This window comes from Seriola lalandi, unplaced genomic scaffold, assembly GCF_002814215.2.
Source record: "Seriola lalandi dorsalis isolate HSWRI2012SDOR001 ecotype SW California unplaced genomic scaffold, Sedor1 jcf7180002054885, whole genome shotgun sequence".
Classification (NCBI taxonomy): domain Eukaryota; kingdom Metazoa; phylum Chordata; class Actinopteri; order Carangiformes; family Carangidae; genus Seriola; species Seriola lalandi.
This window is the reverse complement of record NW_019525437.1, coordinates 2,891,884-2,917,874: the sequence shown is the minus strand read 5'-3', so window position 1 is coordinate 2,917,874 and position 25,991 is coordinate 2,891,884. Positions and strand designations below refer to the sequence as shown.

The window sequence follows — 25,991 nt, the reverse complement described above, 5'->3', positions numbered from 1 at the left end:
ACACACACACACACACACACGCACACACACATACTTCCTCCTCATCAAATAGGTCTTTGTGTGACTGTACGCGACTGGATTAGTTATCAGAATGGAAAAAACAGACTGAGGAGTGGGGGGGGGGGGGGGGGGGTGAAGGAAGGAATTTCTCCATAACAAAAGACTCTGACCTGCCTTTTTTTACACTTTGGATAAATACAAGTATCAGAGAAAACGTGTCCTGACCAAAGCCATCAGGAGCATCTATATATATGTAAATGCCCCCTCCATCCCCATCACACCCCTCTCCCCTCGTTTATGACCATAAAAAAAGAGAAGAAGAATGGAGAATAATGGCTCAGCCATTTTTTGATTTATTTTCATTTTTTCCAGGTGCCAGGCCGAGGCTGTTTATTTCCCAGGTGCTTTGTGTGAGAGAAGATTTATTTAATTTCTGATGAATAGGTGACTCCCAGAGAATTACCTTCCCTGCTGCAGTGTTTTATTTTCAGGAGCTTCCACGGTGTGACTAACTGAGCCTGTAAAAGCTCTACAGTGCAGAGGTGTGCGTTTATAGTCTTCTACCGGAGAGTATTTGCATATGTCGGCCTCTTATGTACAGAGTGGACAGGGGCAGTGTGAAGTGATGAGGCTGGTTAGGGGTGGATCTTTTCACCTATGAGGGAGCCAGGCAACATATTGTGGAAAGGATGGCTTTTTTTTTTTTTTAATTAGGGCATTTTAGAATGCGGGACATTTTCTGAAGGTCAAAATATTTTTTGTTAAGAGGACTTTTGTGATTTCTGTTTTTCCACAGGCTGAGGGGATCCTCAGAGCGTGGGCGACCCCTGCTTTACAGAGGGATTATGGCAGTGATCCTGTGGTGACTAAAATCTGGAACACCACCATGAATGAGGTACAGTATGTCTGAAGTTCTGCCCTTAAAGGACCTTGAAGGAGCACACTGGTTTTGCATTTCTTAGCTCTTAACGACAAACTGCAGATGTAGGTTATATTCAAAGCTCCATATTTTCCTCCTCTCCTGTGTTTTGTTTGAAGTGTTGATCCATAAGAAGATATATTTGTGGTTTGAAGAACTAAAAACCATCTCAGTGTAAAGAAAAACAGGGAGGGTGCTGCTCTTCCAGGATGATGAGGCTACGTTTTTTCTGTTTATTACATATCTGTATTGATGTTCACATTGTGATTTTTTTTTCCAATATTTTGTCTCATGTGAAGTCGGGAGCTTCTATAATATGTGATGTTGCTATATTAGACGCTTTAGAACTGTGTTCTCACTCATATGCAGTTTTGCAGTCTGTGTACCACCCTCACGTCATTCTCCTGATTGTGAATTCTCTAGGCTTCACACTATTGTTTACTATTACTTTCTCCCCAGCCTTCAGTCTTATTTGTAGTTTTCTGTCTTAGCTTATATGTGTGTGATGCAGTTCAAATATGTTTTTATTTCTTGTTGTTTCTATTGTTATAATTTGTTTGTTTTCAAGTGGTTGAATCCACACATCATGTGACTATGTCACATGACTACCTGATGAGCCTTTAAATGCACACCTGTTTCTCATTGCACTTATGCCCTGATGAAGACTGAGTCGAAACACGTTGGCGTATCCATATTCACATCTATCAGAGTGCCCCAGATTATTTACTGACTGACATTGTGCAGTTTCAACTCTCACGAGACTTATTACTCTGGACAGTTTCTTTCTAGTTTATTTGACCATCTCAGTGTAGTTTTACATCTCCTCTCTCAGGCTTCTCGAGCTCTAGTAGCAACAGGTAGGTGAGCCAATCAGAAGAGAGGAGGCTAAGAGCCTCTCTTCTGATTGGCTGACTGTTTCCTGAGTGATCTAATAAAAATCTAGCAGATTTCAGGTAAACACTCAGAGAAACCAAATCCTGCAAGGTGTGACATCACAAAGTTACAGAAGTCAACTCAGTTTCTGAATACAGGCTGTGTGCATTTCTCTGTGGACTGAGGCTTTGATACTTTCACTGTATTAATATAGAAGCTAGAGCTGCTTTATAATCAAACAACACATGGACATCTGCCTTTATACAATACGGACCTTTAAAGAAACTTAAAGGAACATACTGGTTTTGTTATGTATTTTTTTCAGTTCTTAACAACAAATTATATATGTCTGAGGGCTATACTCAATATTTCTGATCATTTTCCAAATCACATCATCAGGTATTAGATTGTTTTTTCAGTCAGGGGAGTGTGGCTGATTAAATTCTCTCTGTGTAACATTGTTCTGCTGTGTCCTTCACTGAGCCGCTCTAATGAAACAGCATAAACAAACTGCCTGGGGCTATAGTTCACAGCTAAAATTTCTCAAGTCAAATCAAACAAAAGCCAAACAGGGGCTCAGCTCTATACGCTGCTCATCAAATCCGTCTGCTTTTGTCCATGAGTTCACCTCAGCTCCGCTGCTCACAACAGCCTCAGCCAAGCTAACAGAGGGAGCCTCTCACTACTACTACTCTTACCTCGCCTCACTCACCGAAAAAGAAGCTTTTATTCTCACTTGTGTCACAGGTTACTATGGTTCCGTTTACAGTGGTAAAGTATAGTCAAACTGTCGAGAGATGTCAGAGCTCGTGTTGTACAAAAAACTGTATTTTCACACCGACACTTCATTGTGTGGAGCCGAGCACCTCTCCAGTTTCAGGTTTACTTTCTGTTTTTTTTTTTTTTTAAGGTGAGAGGAATTTAGAGCTCAAAGTGACATCTGTGAAACTGAAAGCAAAGTGGTGCTCCAGAAACAGAGTCATGTTTACTTGAGATAACACAGACTTCATTGTTAAGTTTTCAATGGTTGAGCCGATTTCTGTGCACAAAGCGGCACAGTAAATACTTACACTCGTTCTGGATGAACAAGTGGAAATACACACACACAACAACACAAAGCACTGACCGCCGTGCAGCAGCAAAGCTCTTGTTAAACTTTAATTAATCAAAGTTTATGTACAAGAATGCAACAGAACAGAAGTTATATTGATGATTAAAAACTTCACCACTATCCACAAAGCTCTTCCCTGTTTTTTCATCCCTCTCTTAGCTAAAGTGCTGTGGCTTCACCAACTACACAGACTTTGTGGGCTCGAAGTTTGAGAAAGAGAACGCAGGCAGTCTGCCGCCCAGCTGCTGCTGGACCAACAGCACCCAGTGCAGCCAGGACGAGGCCGAGCGCAGCGCTGTGCAGGTGAGACAGGAAACACTGCTCCATGTGTTCAAGTACAGGCAGGAGAGGAGCGTCGATGTAGTAGATCACTGTTATAAACAGGTTGGACCGAATATGAGGAACGCCTCTCAGTGAAGTCAAATACAATTCAATTACCTTGTTCAGTGGCTAATTAGCGAGCAAATGAATTAGCCGTAGCTTTCTGAGACATTGAGACTCTCAGCTGTGCTAACGATGCTAACGTGAGCATATGCTAACCACAGTTACAAAAAACGACTTGGACTGCAGTCTCGGCTCCACACTCGACCCACCTCTTTGGCCATTGTTGGACTAGCTGGGAGTTAGGGGTGGAGTCAGGCACTGACAAGAAGGCGTTGGCACTGCTGAATCCAGTGTTTACAGTCTGTCAATGTGTGTGTCGTGTTGATTTGAGAATTGCTGTTTATATTGTGACTCTTTACTCCTCAGGGCTGTTTTGAACACATCCTGGAGACCCTCAAAGAGCATGCTAACATTGTGGGAGGAATTGCAGCAGGAATTGGAGTCTTAGAGGTAAAATAATGACGCGGAAAATGCCAAATATAGAGTTTGAATGTGCTGCCTTTGGCTGAAAGACAGTGGTGAATCAAACAGCTCCAACAGAGCTCCAAATGTGTTATTCTTGTGGGATATTTTCTTTTATTTATAATATGTGTGAAGTGCTAACCCTCTTTTTCTGGTAAACCTACAGTATATTGCAACAACAAATCAAAATTTGCACCGTCTTCTTTCCTCAGATTGCCGCCATGGTAGTGTCTATGTACCTATACTGTCACCTGGACAACAGAGTCAGCTGAGACGCCTCCAGGGAAACATGAAAACATGACAGACCTGACATAGATGGATCACATGTGATTCAGTTTTTAAAAATCAATAATCTCATGTTTACGCTCTGTCACCCACACACTTTTTTTTCCAGGGAAACCTTTAGTTTTACTATGAAGTCGTGTTTATGATGCCATGATGTTTTATGTGTAGTAAAAACTTACAGCTACTTCCTGTCTTTATATGAACAGTTAAAAAGTGCACATATCCATGTTTGTCAATAAAATATTTCAAACTACTTTTTTTTTAATCAAAGAAGGATTAAATTTTATATATATATATATAAATCACTGCACACTTCCTGCTCAGCAGCAAACAGCAGAGAAACAGATACCAGCTGGTGTAGCAAGAGGAACATCAAGCAGCTAAAGAGCCAGAGTTTTGGCTGGACTGAGCTACATCCACAAATGTCTGTGACTGACTCACTGAGTGAGTGATGAAGTTACACCATTCCCATTCCCATTCCCATTCCCATTGACCATTGCTCTTTCAAAATGATTTAGAGAAGGCTATTACATCATCAGGGGGCGTTTAGTGATCAGGGCCTTTATTTACCTCAAACTGCAGAAGGTAACAGGACTTTATTTCTAATTCCCTCTGATATTCAGCAGCAGCGGCAGCTCAGGGCACATCGGTGAGGGTTGATTATAAATGTGAGCCCAGTCCTGGAACTGGCATCCAGGCAGGGCTGGTAAAAACATTCTGGCCCACAGGGATTTCTCCCAGTGGCCAGTCTGACTATGGAGCAGTCAGTAGTGCAAACAGCATAAAATCAGAGAGGTTGACTGTAAGCCTATTTATGTGCTGATGCATTTTGAAATTATTTTCTATTAAATATAAAAGTGTATAAATAAGCTGGCTCGCCTAGCTGAGTGGCACTGTTCAGGGTCCTGAAAGAGGGATTTAATTCTGGCCTGTAAAATAAGCTTTAAACCTTTGTGTCATGTTTGATCACATCCTCCATATTTCCACAGGGCAGGACAAGACACACGATCTGATGGGAAACAAATTCAGACAAATTTACAGTTCGTATGAAACATTCAGCAGTTTACTTTTGTCTTCTTTGGGTGATTTCTGGGTTAATTCAGCAACAATGACACTTTGATTTTTTTCCCTAGTTTCAACAACAAATTGTTTACAATCTGCCACAGCTCTGACCTCTGTCACTGATGTCTTTTTCATTACAACAAGCTCAGGCTCATAATTTCTTAGTTGAGATAGTTCAAACAGATGGTATCAAAACATAAAGCCTTACACTGGTTTAATTATCCAGGAGACTCCTGGACTCCTATCATGATTAAGGCCAGCCAGGGAAGGTCCTAGGGGCCCAAGGGTCAGCGACCCCTTGGGCTTCACCTACAAAATGCCACAGAAAGAAACGCAGAAGGACGACAAAGAAGATGCCAAACAACCACAAAGAATCGAAAAACCACAACAAAGAAATGCATGACGACAACCACTGACCACAGAAACACACAACAAACAATTACAAAGAGACTCAAAATGACAACAGAGACTGTGCGTAGGGGCCCATTGACTCATAATCTGTCTCCAAGGCAACCATTTTTCTTTATTTTTAATAAAAACACTGAATTGCCGTAAGTCATTGCAGTGCTCAATGCGTCTTTTGTCCTGTATATTATTCATTATCCTGCCCTTGAAGACTGAATGCATTGTGACACAGGGCTGAATAAATATTGACCAATAAAAGGCGTGACAGCAGACAGGAGGCGGGGCGTTGTTCAGCCATGCAGCAGGTTATCTGACTGCTTTCAGCAGAGATGCTAAACCAGCAACCAGCTTTATTCAACTGTTTCTGTACAAGACGAAACTGCAACGAGACCGAGTCGTGCTGACCGGAGAAACACAATGTTACATCCATTAAACAAGCTGTTTGTACTTTACATCATTTTTTTTCTTCATTACCTTCAAACATGTAGCTGAATTTTTCTAGCTGATAAAATGTTATTTTTGTTTTCTGACTCTCTCACCTCAACAGAAATATTGTTTTCATTTGCTCTGTATTTTTTGCAGTAACTTACTTTAATCAGTCTTAAATTTTTGTGAATGACACTCAACACTTCCTCCAGGCGTTTCACATTAAAAGCTCCTCAACTGTCAGATTCCTTTCTTTTGATGTCAGATTTTGCCGCCTCATTCTATTTTCAATCTGCTCAAGGGCTGAAACTAAGGATTTTTTTTTCTGATTTTTTGATTAATAATTATTTTCTAACATTATTATTATTTTATTGTTTTGTTTTTTTTTTTCAAATAATGGATTGATAGTTTAGTTTAAATCTCAGTCATAATTTCCGAAAGGCTAATGAGATGTCTTCATATTCCGTTTTGTCCAACCGACAGAAAATAGCAAATCTTTACATTTTAAAGTGAATTTAAAGCTCCATATTTTCCTCTTCTCCTGTGTTTCATCTAAAGTGTTGAACCATAAGAAGATATATTTGTGGCTGAGGGCAGTGACTGCTTTGTTGTGACATCACAAAGTTCCAGAAGTCCTGACGGCTGGTTTTAAGGCTCAGTGTCTGAATACAGGCTGTGTGCATTTCTCTGTGGACTGAGGCTTTGATACTTTCACAGTATTAATATAGAACCTAGACCTGCTTTATAATCAAACTACACATGGACCTTTGTACTATGTAGGACCTTTAAGACAAATTTATATACATAAATGCACATGATTCCAGAGGGTTCACTGACTTATTCTTGCCACTGTGGCGTCATGGCTGTAAAGCTTGTTGAAATGAACAGACTGAGAGGAAAAGGGACAAAACATGTTCGCTCTTCCATCCAATTATAAACCCGCAAGGCATTTAGAGTTAAATCTGTCATCATCTCTGTGCCGCTGAGCTCCATGTTTAACAATAACCCCCAGCTCCCTCTGTCTCACACACACACACACACAAAATCAATATTCCATCTACATCACAGTCATCAGCCTCTGAGCTCGGCTCATCAGAATGCTCAATAGGTCAAAAATGACATTTAAAAAGGCAGCCCTCTCACTCTCTCACACACACACGAACCAGCGACTTCTGACTGACAGCCACAAATGACCAGGTTTGGAGCTGGTGATGCTGGGCAAGTGTGTGTGTGTGTGTGTGTGTGTGTGTGTGGACAATGAGTCAAACACCCCATGTGAAATAAATACACACAATTACTGTTACATTACATTCAGTCAGTCATGAGTAAAAACAGACCTGAACATCCGTCTTAATTAGAGCTGATGTAAATGTTTGGCCAATAGGCAGATTCATAAACTCACACACACACACACGCACACACACAGGTTTGGTGTCTATTAATGATACGGAAGAAGGATGGATGCTTGGTGTTCATGCACCCTGAGCTGACTGCCTCTTTAATTGTGCTAAAATAATTGCGGATTGGAACAACTTGGCGAGATCGAGGTCGCCCGTCAATCACACTCATATTCACACACGTGAGCAAGGAACCAAACCTGCATGTCTTTATACTTGATACTGTTTGAATATTTCCTAATCAGTGTCAGAGCTTCTGGAGCCTCATTACGACGTCTCTAGTCCCAATAAATAAAGCTCAGGGTAAAAAAACAAGACTTTACATTAGCGTGATTGTACTAAAGTAAATTGATGCACGTTTTTACCCGTTTCACAATCAGTGAAATTGTTCTTCTTCCCCGTCTTTTTTCTCCGTGTCTGATTTTTTATACAAACTGATAGATTAATGGAGTGTCTTTACCCATTTATGTGGGAGTGAAAATGAGGTTTGTGCACATGCACCCAATTTCTCAATTAGTGAGATTTATAAAGTGGAACCATGCGAACACACAGCTTTATAATTCTGATTTCTGGCCCCTGGAATCCATTGTGTTGTGCACGCTGTTACAGGTTTATCGTCTTCAGGACAGATAATCCTGACGACATAGGGTTTCAGTGTCACATGCTGAACAGACTGTAAAACCCTGTGAGGCAAATTAGTGAGTTTGGGTTATGTAAATAAAACTGACTACCTGCCACGCTTACATCATCAGGGGTTATTATCTAAGACTTGGAGACTCTTCCATAAGCATAAGAAGTTTTAACATGAAGAGCAGAGCTGCCAATTCAGCGCTGACTGACTGAGTAAAGATGTTAAATAACTGAAGACTTCAAAGGAAAAACATTCAGATCTCAAGTTTTAACCTGATAAATAAAAACCCTCAACACACACACACGCACACGCCCACACGCCCACACACACACACACACACACACACACACACACACACACACACACACACACACACACACGCTGCACAGAGCTCGAATATTTGATTATTAGGCCTCAGGTAGGTCAGCGTTCAGTGATCTGAAAGTCAAGACACCTAATTTCGCAAATTACTTGAATTCATCAAAAGATGCTTGAACCCCTTTGTGAAAACGACTCCGCTTCAGTTTTTAAAATCTGTTGAATTAACAGACTAACATGAGTATGACAGTAATAAGAGCTGATGTCATGTGGCCTGTGATGGAGCGTAACACAGGGAAAGTAGAGGCTGCTGGGAACATGGGAGGAAAAAGATTAAAAGTAGCTTGTAAATGGACTTTAACGATGTACTGTCGCTCCTGATTACATCACAGATGAAAGTCTCAAAGAATGGGAAGCCACATTTGTCCTTGGTCAGCTGCGGCGGCTGCACGGATCCACCAGGCTCCGAGGATTTGCATACATTTCCCTCGCTGTGGGTTTCCTCTCACCGCTGCTCCCATGGGAAATCTGCAGGCAGCACAAGGCCACGCCACTACAAAGTCTGAGCTAAGAATAACAATAGCTCCAAGTTTATTCCATGAATAATATGCAGTGATAATAAATCCTTCCGATATGAATTATTTAAAAAACATACAGTACGGCCTCAAAAAGGGTAAAAAAGCAGAAGGAAAACCTCAGTAAAAAACAGCTTTATTCATTTTCATGATAAAAGTTAAAGGAACTCATACATGTCAAACTGCATCTTCCACGGATCCTCATCGTCACTCACACATCGTACCTCCCAGTGTTTTCCAAACAATGTCACAGCATTAAACAAAATCAACCGCGGAGCTGGGGAGAAAATGATTTGGCGGATATCCGCTCTACGTCTGCCTCCTCACCGTCTTTAAACCAAAAGTGAAATTTCCAGGACACAGATATTCATTAATTCAGTCACTACACTGTAGATAGGCTGTAATACTGCAGAGTGAGAGCTGGTGTCTGACTGCAGGTGGTAAATAAATATGTGGTACATGTGGAATAATGACCGAGCCGCATTAAAACACCATTCACACACTCATTCGTTCAGTCAGTTCAATGTCACTTACACACCGAGACGGAGCAGGAGACGACCACAGTGTTAATAAAAAACAAACAAAAAAAAAAAACAAGGATCTTTCACAGGACGGACACTACATGGATTTGATCAACTCTGATTTAAGGAACAGTTTATTGAAACTGCTCCTAGTTAACATCTGTACGCAGTTTATTACTTTATAACTCCTCGTATGAAGCAAGTAACCAGTGCACCAACACATAGAAGAGGCTTGATAACAAGTTGTGTACAAACAGGTAAATACACTGTTAGGATTTATCATCATGTATCATTTCAGCTACACTATACTGTGTTCTCATGCACCAGTTACAGATGCTTCATGGTGGGAGGTTAACTGCTCTTATTTCCAATTTACGATGGAGTATTAAGGCCACACTGGAGGGAAAAAATCGGAAATTTCAAGAACAAAGTCGTAATATTACAAGAATTAAAAATGTAAACATTCCAGAGAAAAAAGCATAATCTTTAGGAATATAACATCAACCAATCGAACAGGTGAAAGGACAGTCAGTGTCAGCCTGAGCTGCTTCTGGCAGCTGCTGCTTGTCTGTCTAACAACAGAATAGACTCAGTTTCTTCACAATCTTTTCAATTTCCTGAAGCTGTTGCTGCTGCTGCTGATGATCATGAGCTAAAAGATGAAGTATCTCCTTATTTGTGAAACCTCTGCTAAAGTAGAACTTCACAGGAAGCTCCACATTCCTCTCTTTACAGCTTCTGATGTTTCCCCTCTAAAATACACAACCTAAAATTACAACTTTATGGCTTTTTTCTTGCAAAACTATGACTTTATTCTCAGTTTCATTTTTTTTGTCCTCTGTCAATGTGGCCCTAATACTCCGTCATACCAATTCAATATGTTCAATTGTCTTTCTGAAATATTCATTTAGATGTATCATCTGAAAAATAAGATGTTTAGATTTAATAATGAGAAAAACTGTCTTCAGTATCCAGATTTTAACTGTTTAAAAGCCTCATGTTGGAGAATCAGATTGACCGGCGATATCCCAGCATCTCCAGCGCAGATGAAGGCCATGACAAAAGAATAAGGCAAATAACAGAACTAAAACCCCCTCATGTCGTTAGCCGTAACAAAGATTAGTTAACACTGCTTCTGTTTTCAGTCCTAAAATACATGAGAACCCTTTTAAATATCCACCTGTCTCTTTTGTGAAACTCCGACAGTTCTCTGACGGTAATCTATAACGTGGCTGACATCGCCATGTGTCAGAGCCTCCAGCTTCTGTGGTGGCTGAGAGAAACCAAAATGTACAACGCTCACAGGGGAAAGAAAAACAACTCACAGATTTAACACATATGTTGCTTCTAGAAATATGCAGCCTGTGTTCAGCTTTTCTAAAAGAAAAATAAGGTAACTAAGCAGCAAAGTGCAATTACAGTTTGGTTAATAATATTTAAAATACAAAGTTAATTTCTGTTGTAGTGTAAATGCAAAGCTGAGTTCTGGTGTTGTTTCGATATGACACAGAGATTCATTGATTTTGATATTCAGTGCTGAAGTTCAACATCCAGCCCTAACGAATGCCCAACACTTTAAAGATCCATACAATATAAAGGTAGATGTCCATGTGTTGTTTGATTATAAAGCAGCTCTAGCTTCTATATTAATACTGTGAAAGTATCAAAGCCTCAGTCCACAGAGAAATGCACACAGCCTGTATTCAGACACTGAGCCTGAAACCAGCCTGATTAGCTCAGTGACCTGATTGGTACTAGAGCTCCAGAGAGAAGCCTGAGAGATGTAAAACTTTACTGAGATGGTTTTTGGTTCTTAAAACCACAAATATATCTTCTTATGGATCAACACTTCAAAAACGCTGGAGAAGAGGAAAATATGGAGCTTTAAAGCGTCATTATCGTCCAATCAGAGTAGACTGGATTTATGTTTCCAACTCCAGCATATGTTGTTAAAGCTGTGACTTTTTTTCGAACATTTCTGTCTCTCAGCCACCACCGAGTTTTCCCTAATGAGGCCTGATCCGAGGCAACTGACCCAGGCAGTCAATAATAGTAAAAACCTACATGGCTGTTATCAACTCTTTCACTCAAACTCAATATCTAATGCTGAAAAATATGTTGACCCTTTAAATTTTTCATCAAAAAATATATATGCATGTATATACATCATTATTTTATTATCTGTAAACGTTAGGCTCTTAAAAAACGCGCTGATCTCCATAAAAGTGGATTTAAAAAACAAAAGCAAAGAAGCCACTGAACTCATTTTGACTGACAGGTGTAAAATAAATAGAGATAACTTAAAACATATGTACAAGATGGACAAAGCACTCAGTAGTTTAAAAATCACAAACTAAAAGAGTAACTGTTGAGTGTGTGTTTGTCTCATTTGTACCGTTACAGCTTGAACAAAACCTAAACAGACTGTGTTGTCATGGAAAAAGATAAGAACAGCTGCTGACAGTCATGCAGTGATTGGGGTTTGTTGTCACGTTTAACCAAAACTGGTTCAAGCAGCATCACCACCGTTCCTCCTCAGCCCACGGGACGGGTTTAGTAGTGCAGTCTGTAGTGTAAATCCCTCTTTTGTTTGTAAAAAAAAAACAAACAAAAAACAACAGGACTCCATTTCCCAGGTATCCTCTCGTACACAAGTTCAACATCTAAGAAAAAAAAGCCAGTTTTGTAGTTGTGGGTCCCAGACTGGATTATTAGTGGTTTGGTGGAGAAAGGAGAAGTGTTAAGGCCTGTGTGTGTGTGTGTGTGTGTGTGTGTGTGTGTGTGTGTGTCTACATCTGTTCCACCGGTGCTCCCTCTTCTTTGGGCGGAGGCTCTAAGTGAATGGGAGTGACACTGGCTGGTTTCTTCACACTGACAAAGAGACGGAGAGACGGGAGGGCAGAGGCAGACAGTGGACAGGTAGTGGTGAAGGAGAAGAAAGGAAAGAGATAGTGACATATTTGATGTGTTTGCTGTTGGGGATTGGTTTTGTTATGTGTATGATTGGGTAAGTATCAATACTTTGTGTTCTTATTGATCCCCCTCAACGATTATGTGAATGAAAACAGACCTTAGACAGACATGGTTTTTTGCTCTGCTAAGAAGAGCAACGTTAGCTGCCAAGACACTTATAGACAGAGAACAACAGCTGCTAAGTGCCAAACCAGGATTTCCGTATGCAAAATAAAAAAGAGCTACATGGATGAGGAGGAGTTGTGTAAACAGTTTAGGTTTCAATTACTTTTTTGACAGCAGGTGAATATTTGGGTTGTTTGGGTTGCATGTAAAATTGGGATAGTTGTTTATAATTTGTAGATATGAGTTAATACGTCTTCCTACTCCTTCTGTTATTCTTGTTCAGTTTTTATTTTTCATGTTCGAAATAAAATTTGTTCACTCATCATGATACAAGCAAAGTGCTGCACAGATAAATAAACCACGTAAGGGGATGTAAGAAGAAGAGGAAAGCTGAAACTTATTCCCTTAATGTATGGAAAAAAGGAATTAATATAGCAGTCAGGGAAAAGTTCCCTCCATCGCTTGTAAACACAACTCTGCCACTTTGTTGTTTTGTCTGGATATCATGTCAGCCCCAACGCTTGCTTTTTATTGTATATAACCAACACGCCACCTTGATTACAATCAGATATCGACATCGCCCGTCCCTAATTTAAGATTTACTTACGAGTACGGAGAGATCGGCACGGCAACCACCAGCACATGGTTCCTCTTTCTGAAGAGCCGCCACAGGCCGTGGTGGTACCCTCTCACATCCAGGTCCCAAACATGGAGGCACTGACCAGGAGACACACAGAGGAAAGAATGATCTGAATGATCCTGTTCCTTCTTGAATATTATGGTCAGTTTCATCAGCCAAAAACATGTTTGGATATATTTACATTATTTCCCTTTATCAAAGTGAAGAAGACAAGATGAAGAGACATCACTGACAACATGGAATTAGATTATCATTGACAGTAAGATTCAAAAAACACAAGTGACTGAAGAATAAAATAGTTTTTGCTCTTTGGCTTTGAATTCACTCGTCCAGGACCTTTATGAGCATTAGCTTTGTGTACCTTGGCGAGCTCGGTCCAGGTGGATGTGTCCGTCTCCGTTTCCATCTTAATAAACATGACGTAGATCTTCCCCTCAGAGTCCGGCAGGAACGAGTCCTCACATGGATTCTTAGAGTGGTCCAGCACCTCCGCCTCCCTGGAATCACACACACAAAACATTACACCAACCATTCCCACCATGTTTGTAGTTTTTCAGCATCTACAGGCTCAGTGCCAGTAAAATCTCACTCACTTCAACAGGTTCTGGATTTCCACTTCATAAGCATCTTTCTTCAAGCTGTGAGCAACAAGGACAAGAACATCAGGACTGTCTCTGTCACTGTCGCCAAGAACTTTTCAGCTACAACTCAAGAGCTTGTGTCGTTAGTTTCTCTGTGTACATACCTATCGACATTCTTCAGCTGCACATTGGGAACAGTGTTGAACTTGTGCTTCTTGAAATACACCTCCTATATGACAGAGCAGACGAAGGTGGAGTGATAAGATCAGGCAAACGAATGTTAAGCACATCAGAAATGAATAAAATCTGATAAGACATCATATCAGTGTCACTTCAGCTGAGAAAAGCAAATATCTTCAGAAAATATTTCACCTAAAAATAAAAAAAAAAAACACATTACAATTCAACATTTTGCCTCCTGCAGGCCTTGAAATTTAAATTGAGATTATAATTAGTGAACTTGCAAAAAGGTTTTACAAGATTAAGGTTAGGTAGAGGTAACTTGCTGATGAGGTGTGACAATTTTGATGCTGAACAGTTTTTAACTAACATTTGCTGAATTATTGAGACTTAAGCTCTTACATGGAAATATCCGTTCATGTTGAGGCCGATGATGCCGAAGTGGTAGGAGCGGGACACATCGGGGATGATGCACTCTCTGCCTTTCCTCTGCTCCGGCATTCGCATCCACATGTCCCAGTCCCACAGCTGCAACACGCAGACACACAGTTCAATGCGACCTCACACACTTTTCATGAATCGTGCGGGTGGTTTTAACCAGTGATGGAATATCAACTTCCAAAGTTGTTTCATTTGCAAACAGATAACGGAACACTGGAGTGGAGCCGTGGTGTAACTATCAGAGAAATGAACTGAAAGCAACTCATTGAACAGCATGGGTTATTTATAATTGCTGATCAATATGTCAAGGGTCTTCTCATTGTATCAAGGACTGTTCAGGGCTTTTTTTTTTACGAACTGTGAATTTGGCTGTGGTCAATATTATACAAACTTAAGACTGACTGATGAGTCTGGTCATGTGAGGTCGTTACCGACTGTCTTGTTGAATAAGTCTGTCAAAAATATCAATAAAAATATAAATTCTACATCCCAAGGATGTAAAAAATAATAGAGTAAGAAAACATCCATCCTGCACCTTCTCAGGCGTCGGCCATTTTGGCTCCAGTTCATCCTTGTAGAGGCTCTTCTTCAGCACCCAGCCCAGACCGGGCATACTCTCCACTCTGTAGAGCAGGGCCGGGTCCTCCGCTGTGTGTTCGTAGCCCTGTACAACAACAACAACAGCTGTTAACGACATACACAGCTTTTCTGGAAGCATCAAGTCTTGTCTTCCTGTTGGTCACTCAGTGGGTAGAAAATGAGGTAGGGGGAAAAAAATGAGTCATGGAGAGAAAACCAACAGTGGACGACTTGTTCAGATGTTCTATGTTTAGGAACACAGGACGATGTTAAGTTACACCCGCAGGCTAAAAGAAAACTGATCGCCTCATCACTTGTTGTATTGTTGAAGGAACTGTTCTGACACTGAGACATCCGTTACGCAACTCTACGCAGGAAAAGACCCTTGACTGTAACACAACAACTTTCAACCTAATCAGGAACACTGCTGCTTCCACTCCTGTAAATCCGTCACTGTGACTTTCTTATTAATCAATTTACAGGTAGATGAAACAAAATTTCTACAAATGCTCAGGTAATGAAAACCTGTCTGAATTCAGCTACATGCATGAAGAAGAGCAGAGGAAGGACAAGATGTAAACAGTGGACAGGGAGAGATGAAGTGTGAGCAGGTGAGGCGTTCTGCGCTCACCTGGTCGTTCCAGGCAGAGATACAGTACAGACTGTCGTCCTCGTCCAACAGGTGGATGGTCTGACTCAGAAAACTGCAAAAAAAAAAAATCAGAAAAGCAACATCAACATTAAAACAAGCTTCATCACTGTTAATAACAGTATCTATAACAATATCAAAATCTGACAGAAAACCTGTTTTTAAGGCGTTTAAATTGACAGCTGGCATTTTTTCTAAAAACCAAATTGCAGAAAAGTTACGATCTTACATTTATATACCTACATAACCAAAGAGATAGACATTGGACATTACAGACATAAGTGATCGCTGAACCTGTCATTCAAAAACAATGGGCATGAATGTGCTGCTACACAGCCTCCATTTTTCTGGTTTCACTTTGCTGCAGCATTAACATTTCCTTTCATCAAAACTAGGTTTCCTCTGCGTGGATCAATACAACAGATCAGTGTTTAGGACGTGAAGGTTACCTCAACCCCGCAGGTTCAGTGTTAAGTCAGTATATTAGCTTTTATTGATTTTGTTAAACTTAAGATTCTGAAGCTGAAGAAATCTACTTATTCTGACAAAAGAAAATTAAAGAAATCAAAGTTTATTTTATATTGGACCTGAAAAATAAAACTAATTAATTACTTTTACAGTCAGAAATTCAAAATCATGACTCAATAAGGACTCACTCCCCCGAAAATCTTATAAATTATAGTAGTAAACATTAAATAAAAACGAGCCTTGACTGTGTCGGTTTCATAGAGGCATTAAAACTGAGCGAGCTGGCGGCTCAGAGCGTCTCTGAGCTGTTTGAAGTCAACGCTTCAAACAGGTCAGTCACCACAGGAGGAGAGCTGCAGTTTTTTACTGCAGCAAACACTCGCTTCAAAGACAAATCCGTCCAGGAGAAGAAGTCTGGAGTTTCCAACACTGTGGCTCTACTGCCACCTAGTGGTCACTCTGGCAGCAGGGAGGATTTACGGGTCCTCTCTGCTGACAGTGTATTAAACAGCTCATTGTGTACAAGCATTAGACACATTCAACTTCTCTCAAGTATGAGAAAGAAAAGCAGCAAATCCTCACATGTGAGAAGTTTCTCTCCTTTGAGAAAAATGACAAACAATCAATTATCAAAAATAGTTACGGATTAATTTAAAATTACTGATCATTATTGGTTGTGCAAACTGGAGAACATACCTGAAGAAGTCAATGGAGATATCCAGGTCTTCCTCCAGGACGATGGCAAAATTGGATTCCTGATAAAAATGAAGAGGGACAGACTTCAGTGAAGTCTTTATGCAGTGCAGCTCATGATAACGGATTATAATCGATAAACCAGCAAATAATACAATAAATAAAAGACTAAACGCTGTTGTTTTTAACTAAGCGGTAAAATGAAAAACGCCTGAGTGAACTCACTGGGTGAAGATTGAAGGTTGCAGTCAGACTGGCTTTGTAGTGCTGCGACAGAGGGCAGAGACAAACTGTTTATTTAGAAACAAGAACTAATGGAAAAAAACTGTCATGGCTCCACTGACATGGATTTGGTGTTAACATGTTAAGTTAGGTGCTAGCTGCTGTTTACCTGGGACACTCTGGCATTCTTGATGCTGATGGGTGTGTGTTGAACTCCCTTCAGCCCAAACAGCTCAACAACATCCATCGGCTCCTGAGTCAGAAACACACATGAAAACAACATGTATGATGGGAGAGGTGGTTTATCAATACACGGCAGCAGGACGGATGGAAGTTTTAATGTACTTTGGCACCTCACAAGATTAAGATTAAATTTATCTCGTCTCTTGTTAGTCATCAAGCAGTACAGATAAAATACGGCCAACAGTGTGTCCCACTGATGCGTTTTAATAGTTTGTGGAACAGTGGAGCTCAACAGCTCCTTCAAAACCACTCTCGTTAGTAGGATACATTCATTGCTGTTTTTTTTTTTACCAACACTGTGTGTGTGTGTGTGTGTGGAGGGAACTATCACAGAGGTGGTTTTAGGAAGTCGAAATGCAGGCCGAGGTCAAAGATGGGTGTGGTCTCCGACTCATGAGTACTGAGAATCATTCAGAAGATCAATATGTTGACAAGAGGGTTTGTATATATATATATATATATATATATATATATGTTTTCAATGTTTAAAACAAAATTTTCATTGTTTTTTATTATTGGCCTCTCCCTGTGATGAACCAATAATGGCAGCTTTTATGTTATTGCTGGTCAGACCATATCATATTTCTGTTTGTTTCCAACATTTGTGAGATTTTCGAGTGAGCCATGAGTTGGAAAATGTTGGGAACCACTGTTGTGACATATTTTACCATTATCTTAAAATTGCAGCTTCCTGTTATTTGGATATTTCACTTGTGCCATATTGTAATTTTGATAATATCTTGATTAATAGTTCTGCCCTTGTCATTACTGTGTTAAACATTGAAACAGGTCCTGAAACCGTGTGTGTGGGAGGTTTTTCATTTAACAAAATAAATAAAAAATCTCAAATGTATCAATATTTAATATATTGTCTACAGTTAACTTGATATTAATATGTCATAACATTTCTGAAAATATTGAAAATAAGTTGATAAAAATTGCTATTTTTAAAACCAACCAACCACAAGTTTTTAGGTTTTGTCTCTTCTTTCCTGGTTCTGTGAGAAACAACATCTCATACTGTTTCGATGAAACTCAGTCAAAGCGGAAATAAAACTCGTACCTCATAGTATCCATCGATGAAGACCGTGATCATCTGCGGGTTGACGCCGTGAGCCGACAGAAGTGACCTCAGCATTCTGAAAACACACGACAACTGCTTGTAATTTCGTTTGAGATACACAAGAGGAATGACAGTCGTTTACTTCTCAGCTCCATGTCGCTGTGTGACTCTGTCATTTGTTCTCATTTAATGAGGACGGACAGGGAAATGGTTATTTTCCTTTACATTAATATCTACAAATGTATTTCTAAGGAAGGGACCACCATCTTTCTTAATCAGGCTCCGACAGCAGCAGCTTATTGCAGCTCTCACTTTGTCTATACGTCATGCAGAGCAGCAGGTCATTTATTAACAGGAATATTTACAGACCGTGGGTCTCATTTATCTTTATTTGCTTATGGCTGAGATGCAGTTTATCTATGAAATACCAACAAATACGTACAAATATTTTTTATAGATGACAAGTAGAAATCAAAAGGGGTGATCTCTACTTACAGTGTGTGGTAGAAAAATAGATCTCATTAAGTAGCTGACTTTTCAAACCTATTTCTGTTTCCTTTCAAAGACAAAGGACAAAAACAGCCTGAAAACAGATCGTACCGGTAGAGATAGTTGGGTCTGTTCCCTGCGATCACAGCCACCGGGACACTGAAGACGTTATTGTTGGGGAGCTGGGAGGAGAAAAAAATGTAAATGTAAATGTGTGTACATGAACATAAGAAACTAAATCTCTTGGAGAAATCAGGCGACACAAGAAAACAGAAATGCACTGTGGTTAATCCAAGTATACATGCTGCAGGTAAACAGACTTCTCCTCTATAACCTGAGCTTATTTTAGAGCCATGACTTATGAAGTTCATGCTTTTTCTGTGTGTATTTTGCACTTCCAGCAGGATGAGGGGACAGATTCTACTGTTAAAGAGCACAGCTTAAAGCAAAAGTGTGTGTGGATTCTCTCTGAGGAAACTAAAATTGTTTAGGCCAGTGGTTCCCAACCTGTGAAACTGGGCTCACTGGTCGCAAGTGGGCTGTCAAATTATTTGCAAAACAGTTGGCCACAAGTTGTGAAAAAGATGTAATTATAAAAATTAAAATAAAATACAAATAATCTTTTTAAATGTTTTAAAATCAAATGATCCTTAAAACCAAAATGTGAAAAACTCCTGTAATTTTTCCTTTGGTATTAAGTTCCTATCACTGTGATAAGACAGTGATAGGAATGTCTTCCTTTCCTGTTACAGCTCAGCTTATCCTCAACTCTTTGTCATGCACATGCAAACGTGTGATCAGCCTCCTTTTAATCAGGCTTTCCCGTCTGCACCCACAACATGCAGCTGAATCAAACAAACAGTCCGACAGTGAAAACAGTCTCATTGTGCATCTTACCGGGTCAGGATTGAACTCTATGGGTGCCGGGTCCTTGCAGCTGCAGATGCTGCCGTATCCTTCCACTTTGCTGCAGAAGAGCTTCCTCCTCCGGTTCAGTTCGGTGTCGGCCCAGTGGCACTCTGCCTCTGCAGGATGGAGGGTCATGTAAAAAGGACTATTCCACCATTTTACAACCTGGATCTTTCTTTTTGGTTTTAGCTTTGTCCATCGAGGGGTTTTGCAACATGATCAGCTCAACATATGTTACACATGGTCGACCTGCGTCTCACCTTCGGAGGCGGTCAGCTGCACCTCGGTCTTCAGCAATACCGGGTCTCCCCATGTGGACAGAGCTGGAGACTTGGAGTGCTTCTCTCCGTACACTTGACCTGGACACACCAACATACAAATACTCAGCCAACAGGTCTAGACAGGTGATATCATGAAGCAAGTTTAATGGGCTGATTAAATGAAATTAAAAATAAAAAAAATGAAACATAATGATTCTATGTTGAGATGAATGAATGATACCAATCAATTAGGAGACCTCCCAGCTCCACTGAATGGGAGGAGTTGGACATCTCTGTGAAAGTGAAAATGAACTCCTCTACCTCCTTTCTTCACCACGAGCGTCCACATGTCCCTCCAGCTGAGGTTGAGGGACGCCTGGCTGCCGAGACTCTTCAGCAGGTTCTTGGCAGCGTCTTTGAGGTGGAACGTTCCCTCATCCTGCAGGACGGAAAACACACGGTTCTCCACTCATTCATTTCTTCGTCACATCTGTGTGTGCCTGAACGTTCACATCAAACACTTGATACTTGAATCAAACAGCGGGACAGAAGCAGCGACTCACCTTGATGGTAAAGATGAGGACTCGGCCGCGGGTCACCATGTTGAGGAAGAGGATCATGGCTTCGTCCTCATGGGGAGAGTAGGTGTCAAATATCCTCTTGGCCATAACATGACCCTGAGACACACAGTGACAGACGCTGACTGATTCATCTCATCAAAAGACAGTTATGTGTTTTTTTCTTTCATTTTTGACAGATTCAAATACAATATGATAATAATAATAATGTTGTTTATGCAGCACCTTTTAAAACACAGTAAAATGAAAGAAAAAAAAAAAGTAATACAATCCAAATAATAATAATGATAATACATTTTATTTAAAGGCGCCTTTCTTGGCACTCAAGGACACCGTACACAGTTACACAAATTGAGATTAAAACACATTAAGAATTAATTAATTAATTAACAACAATAAAAATTAAATATAAAAATAAAAACAAAACAAAAGTAACAGAGCAATTGGCATCAGATGGAGAAGGCAGTTTATATTATTAAATTATATTATATAATATATAAAACACAGATTAAACAGTTTTAACAATTGTAACAGAAAACATCAGTAAAGCCATAAGAGAAAAGTGAGTTAAAAAGAGGAATCTGTCTGCTGCAATATTTGGATATCGTGTCCAAAAAGCAGAAGAAATGGTGAAAGAAGCGTTGATTATCTTCATTAACAAATAGGTTGTTGTCTCAAATGAAATCAGTGAAACTGAATAGGAAGAAAAAGGTAATTTGTTGACATTTAACATGGAAAAAAAAAAGATTCTTACAGTTGCCTGGTTGAGAACGATCACATGGATGCCTCTGCCTTGCTCCCGCATGTCATCCTCCAAAACCTGCAGAGGACGAGCAAAATAAAGACCGGCTTTATGGAGCTAAAGGGACAGTCTGACATTTTTGGGTGGATCCCCTCATTTGCAGATGTTTCCAGAGGCAGGCGAGAAGATGGATATCAGTTCCATGGGACATGTTTAGCCTAGCTTAGCATAAAGACTGGAAAACTGCTAGCATAACTCCACCAAGAAGTGAGTAAAAATGCTCCTTTTAACAATGGACGCTGGGTTAGAGTGTAAACTGTGTTTTCAAAATTCTGTCCATCTTCTATCAGTGATAATAACAATGTAATTGCAGAGATTTGGGAACACAGTGACATCACTAAACACACTGTGGTGCAAAACACACGAGAACATACACACCTAGTTACATTACATCATTTTTTTTATTGCATACTTTGTACAGAAGGGGAGGAGAAGGGCGACCTTCGTCCCTGAGGCTGTTCAGCTCCTCAGCCGTCCCAACCATCCCTGCACCTATACTGTAGATAAGTAACACCACCGTCTTTTATTATTGCACCAGGACTATCTGTCATACAGCTGAATTTTTATCACAACGTGTACAGTTATTTATTTGCACTAGTGATGTCATTGTTCCATGTTATTGTTACTGTCATTCTTATTATAATTTTACAGGTTTTGGTTTGTTGTTTTTTCTTTGCACTGTTGCACTGGTTGTGTGTTCTTCGTTGTGTATATGTGTGTTTTTTAATGTCTACTCTATGTGACCATTAAATTGCCCCCTTGGGACATTTAAAAAAAAAATAAGTGTAATGTATGTGTATAAATTGGTGTGTATGTCTTTGTGCATCTTGTTTCTTTTTATTTTGCTCAATGTACTGAATTTGAAGAAAACTCAAACTTTTTTTTGTGTCTGTCTGTTGGTTTATGTTCATCTGACTTTTCATCAGTGTCATACGCTGGTCCTGTATTCTACTTTTGAAATGACAAAGTGAAACTTGAAACTCAACCTGCAGCTACATGTGCAGGAAAAGGAAGAGTGTCCATGTACCAGTACAGGACGTCTGACTGCTTTTTTTTTTTTTTCGTTTGTTTTTAAATTGGCTTTTTATTTCTTTTCCAACAACAATAATAATAAAAACAATCACACTAAGAACACCAAGAAAAACAAATTACACAGGGTGAGCATTGGTATCACCTGGTTAGCCACTCATATTATTCCAAAAGACCTCCTGCCTCTTGTTCAATTTTAAAATTGTTTATTGCTTCTTGATAATGACGGTGCTGTGTTCCCAGACCTCAGAAAGGTTATTCTTACTATTATAACAAAGGAAAAACATTTTGAAAATAATCATCTAAACTCACGGTGGTTCCATCCACTGCCACGTAGACCTTGGAACGGCTGGAGTACACCTCAATGTCCAGGACCTTGCGTCCATTAGCCGGCCTGCGTGGTGTCTCCATGTTGGGTACGGCATCCTCTGAATAAGCATAAGACCAGGGTTAGGTCATCCACGATAAAGCCAGGCTCAGGTGGGATACATTTTCACACCAGTGTGTTGAATAGCTAAACAAAACATATTTGCTGTTAATGAACGATCCACAAAGCGAAAAACACCTCTGTAATCAGCCCCAACAGGCCAGAGAAAAGGTTGAGATTTATGCTTTGTTAAAACTATTTTCATCTGACAGATCCACCCACAGGTCTATCATCATTTTCTCACATCAAGACCAATCATTGTTCAAACTCACCGAACTTCTAGAAAAGACACCTTTAACTTTCCAAAGATATCAAATATGTCCAGCAGAGTTTAGGGAAATCATGCATCTCAAGACATTTCAGGAGTCACAGTTTCAATGATCTCACTCTGTAGAATCATCAGGAAGCTACAATATGGAGTAAGAACCAACTGATACTTAATCTGGCGGCAAAAAAAATGTTTTATTTGCTTTTTTTTTTTTTTTATTAAAAAGGGGGAAATAAGTTAAGAGGAAGATTTAGAAAACTCATCAGATTTTTGTTCTTGAAACTTTGTTCACCTGCAGAAATTCAGGGCAATTCTTCCCCACAGACTCAGGCCAATACTCTACCGGCCTCGAGTGTCTGCTATCAAAGCTCTATGTAACCCTCATCAAATATTTGGCTATTAAGGGGGTTAAAGTTTGAATTTAAAAAGCTAACCAAAAATAGAAAACACCACTTTTTGTAACACTTACTCAATTCAATTTTATTGTATAGCATGCACCCACATGCAGTGGACGTGCTTGTCTGGAAGAAGTAAACAAAATGAGTACCAAACATGTTTCTTACCATATTCTTGGGCTGCTGCATCTTCATTAGCAACTCTTCTCGTGTCCAAGATGAGTTTAATGTTGACTATGACAGTTATCAGCAGAAAGAGCACAGCACCGGCCTGTGAAAAGAAAACACAGCGTTCAGTTTGAAATCAGATCTTATTTCATTTCTAATAGTTCTAGTTAACATGTGGGTTTTAAAGCTAATGTCAATGTTAGTAGTGTTTGTTTGTTTGTTGGTGAAAGCTGGTAACATATCAAACCATTGCTGTCCAGGATGATGTGCAAAAAATATACCTCTGCATCTGTGCTTCGCGTGCAGCTTCTGACCAAACATTCAGGACAGTGGGGAACACCACACAATGCTCCTAACTAAACCCAGTGTCATGTTGGAACTTTGTTCCCCCTTCAAGCAGTGCTTCCCTCACATTACAATGATGTTTCCAGTCAGCCCCTCCTCCATGGTTGAGATTAGGGTCTAGGTTAAGTTATAGTAGCTGTGTTAACTGGTTGGGTTTATAGGGTAAGGCTGGGGTGAGGTTATGCATCTGAGAGGACGACTGATTGGGGTGAGGGACATGGTTAGGTTCAGGTTAAGGTAAAAGGAAACAAACACAACTCCAGTACACAGTGTTCTTGGCTAAAAACTAAGATGGTTAGGTCGGCTAGAATGAACTAAACCGAAGAATGATCCATTATTTGTTGGTTGGTTGGTTTATACGTGGAGGTTATGGATTTAATTTGGCTAAATCGTTCACCGTTTTTTTTATTTGTACAGGCACATTTTTCTATCTTGTTTAGCCAAAACTCCCTTACTGAAATTATTTCTATTCAGTCTGCAGTTGAATTGTTTTTTATTAAAAGGGTAATATAGTCAGTCAACAGGTCTACTATTTAGATTAAGACAAACTTTAAAGGTTCTGTAACTGATTGTCACTGCCACTAGTTATCGCACTAGTCCACCAGCATCTCAGATCAAAACAAAAGCTTTGGTGGCCACAACTCCGGCCTACGTTCGGCCATTTATAAAATGGGTAACAGCAAGTCAACTAACTTTGTCATTTCTACTGTAGCCATCACTAATGCAAACAGACATGTAACATTATGTAGCCATCAAGTTACAGAAACATTGAGAGGAAGAAAAGCCAGTTCAGAGTCACGGACTGGGAAAGAAATTCAGTCTTGGACTGATCCACTGGTAGTGTGGTCACAGGAATGACACTGACGGAGCCGGTAAGGACACAAATACAGTCGATAAAAACTTAATGGATGTTTTGACTGTCCTCCGGTCGACCAGGATTTGAACGTTCCTATGTTTAGTCTACCTGTGCTGATCTCCTTCGTTGTCTGAGGCCTTCTAAGACAAAAATGTGGTTTCTTCTTCAGTGGAGGAAATTGTGTAAGGTCGCTCCCACCTGAACACTGCATACTGCACTGAGCCATCACACCTGTGGATGATCCCTGTGTGTTTATAATGTGGGGAGGACCAGCGGCTTAACAGGAGGGACTGGAATCAACTAATAGGCACACACGTACGTGCACTGACATGCATGCACTACCAGACAAGCTACCAAAGACTAGAGAGACTCGGATTACAACGCACACAGGGGGGGTGCAACTTCTTGGTCCGCTCAGGACGCCATTACGCCTCTATATTTTTATGCAGAGAATAGTTGTTTGCTGCTGTATTATTGTTTACAGAACCTTTAAGTACACATGATATATAATTGGTAATAAGAGCATCTGTTCCATTATTAATAGCAAACTTTGCAGGAATAATTTCCACCTTTGAGTATATGTATATGTGTAGTTGGTATTAGACAACACTGTAGGTCAGTACAACGTGATACATGCGTGACTGTTTGTTTTCACTAACCTGGCAGAACCGACGAATCGTCCTCTTGTTGGTTAGTTTGTATTTCCAGGTGAGGTACAAGCTCCTTTGTTGACGTGGGATGAAGGGCTTGGCTCGGGGGTTAGGGGTCCAGGTCTCCATCCCGGACACCGACAGCCGCCAATACACAGCTCAGACCCTCCGCCTGCCCTCCTCCACACCCTGCGGTAGGAACATGCACTGCTCCACACAACGGCACACCACCGAGACACGACTGGCGGTCACATAGTCACCTGAAAACCACACGAAGCAGCTAATCACCAAGTTTAGCTAACGATAGCTAGCTAGCCCACTATTTTTACACCAGCGGGGACATAGCTGTTGGAGTTTGACACCCTCCAGACGTCCCTTTTCTGTTCAGATATTAATATTACTACTCACAGAGTCATCGACGATCCTGGCATTATCATTTCAATCTGGCAGCGAGCAGCAAAAGCCAATAAAGTAGCTTGAAACTGCTGCTACATGCACGGTGTTTCTGTCGCAGAGGAAACGACGTCACTACCCTAGCTTGCCTGCGTCTTCTTCTTCGTCTGTGATTTTCAGCAGCATTAAGACTGTTAGACTCATTACTGCCCTCTA

At 40.3% G+C, this 25,991-nt stretch overlaps 2 protein-coding genes across 2 annotated transcripts in view; one reads left to right on the top strand and one right to left on the bottom strand.

Moving 5' to 3' along the window:
- Positions 1 to 4,287, top strand: part of tspan1 (tetraspanin 1) — a 20,840-nt gene extending 16,553 nt beyond the window's left edge. The window contains exons 5-8 of the mRNA XM_023428828.2: positions 797 to 895; positions 3,063 to 3,206; positions 3,654 to 3,737; positions 3,962 to 4,287. Coding sequence (XP_023284596.1) covers positions 797 to 895; positions 3,063 to 3,206; positions 3,654 to 3,737; positions 3,962 to 4,021 — 387 coding nt within the window. The 3' untranslated portion in view covers positions 4,022 to 4,287. The remainder of the gene's footprint in view (positions 1 to 796; positions 896 to 3,062; positions 3,207 to 3,653; positions 3,738 to 3,961) is intronic.
- A 4,680-nt stretch (positions 4,288 to 8,967) lies between these two features.
- pomgnt1 (protein O-linked mannose N-acetylglucosaminyltransferase 1 (beta 1,2-)) lies at positions 8,968 to 25,922 on the bottom strand. The gene is made up of 22 exons (XM_023428976.2): positions 25,791 to 25,922; positions 25,392 to 25,642; positions 23,532 to 23,634; positions 22,586 to 22,701; positions 21,197 to 21,262; positions 20,428 to 20,541; positions 20,186 to 20,303; positions 19,865 to 19,963; positions 19,593 to 19,720; positions 18,807 to 18,877; positions 18,207 to 18,282; positions 17,070 to 17,153; positions 16,904 to 16,945; positions 16,682 to 16,740; positions 15,500 to 15,572; positions 14,825 to 14,953; positions 14,251 to 14,376; positions 13,833 to 13,897; positions 13,681 to 13,725; positions 13,449 to 13,584; positions 13,055 to 13,164; positions 8,968 to 12,240 (listed from the first exon to the last, which is right to left on the bottom strand). The coding sequence occupies exons 2-22, from the start codon at positions 25,509 to 25,511 to the stop codon at positions 12,159 to 12,161; spliced, it is 1,962 nt and encodes a 653-aa protein (XP_023284744.1). The 5' UTR covers positions 25,512 to 25,642; positions 25,791 to 25,922; the 3' UTR covers positions 8,968 to 12,158.
- Positions 25,923 to 25,991: the final 69 nt, after the last annotated feature.

What these genes read in the sequence shown, in the direction of transcription:
- pomgnt1 (XM_023428976.2), bottom strand. Translation starts at nt 25,511, where the DNA reads ATGGAGACCTGGACCCCTAACCCCCGAGCCAAGCCCTTCATCCCACGT. An exon ending in TCCTCATCTTTACCATCAAG is followed by an intron (nt 20,304 to 20,427) that starts GTGAGTCGCTGC and finishes TCCGTCCTGCAG; the next exon opens with GATGAGGGAACGTTCCACCT. An exon ending in AGACCCAACTATCTCTACCG is followed by an intron (nt 18,283 to 18,806) that starts GTACGATCTGTT and finishes GTGTGTTTTCAG; the next exon opens with AATGCTGAGGTCACTTCTGT.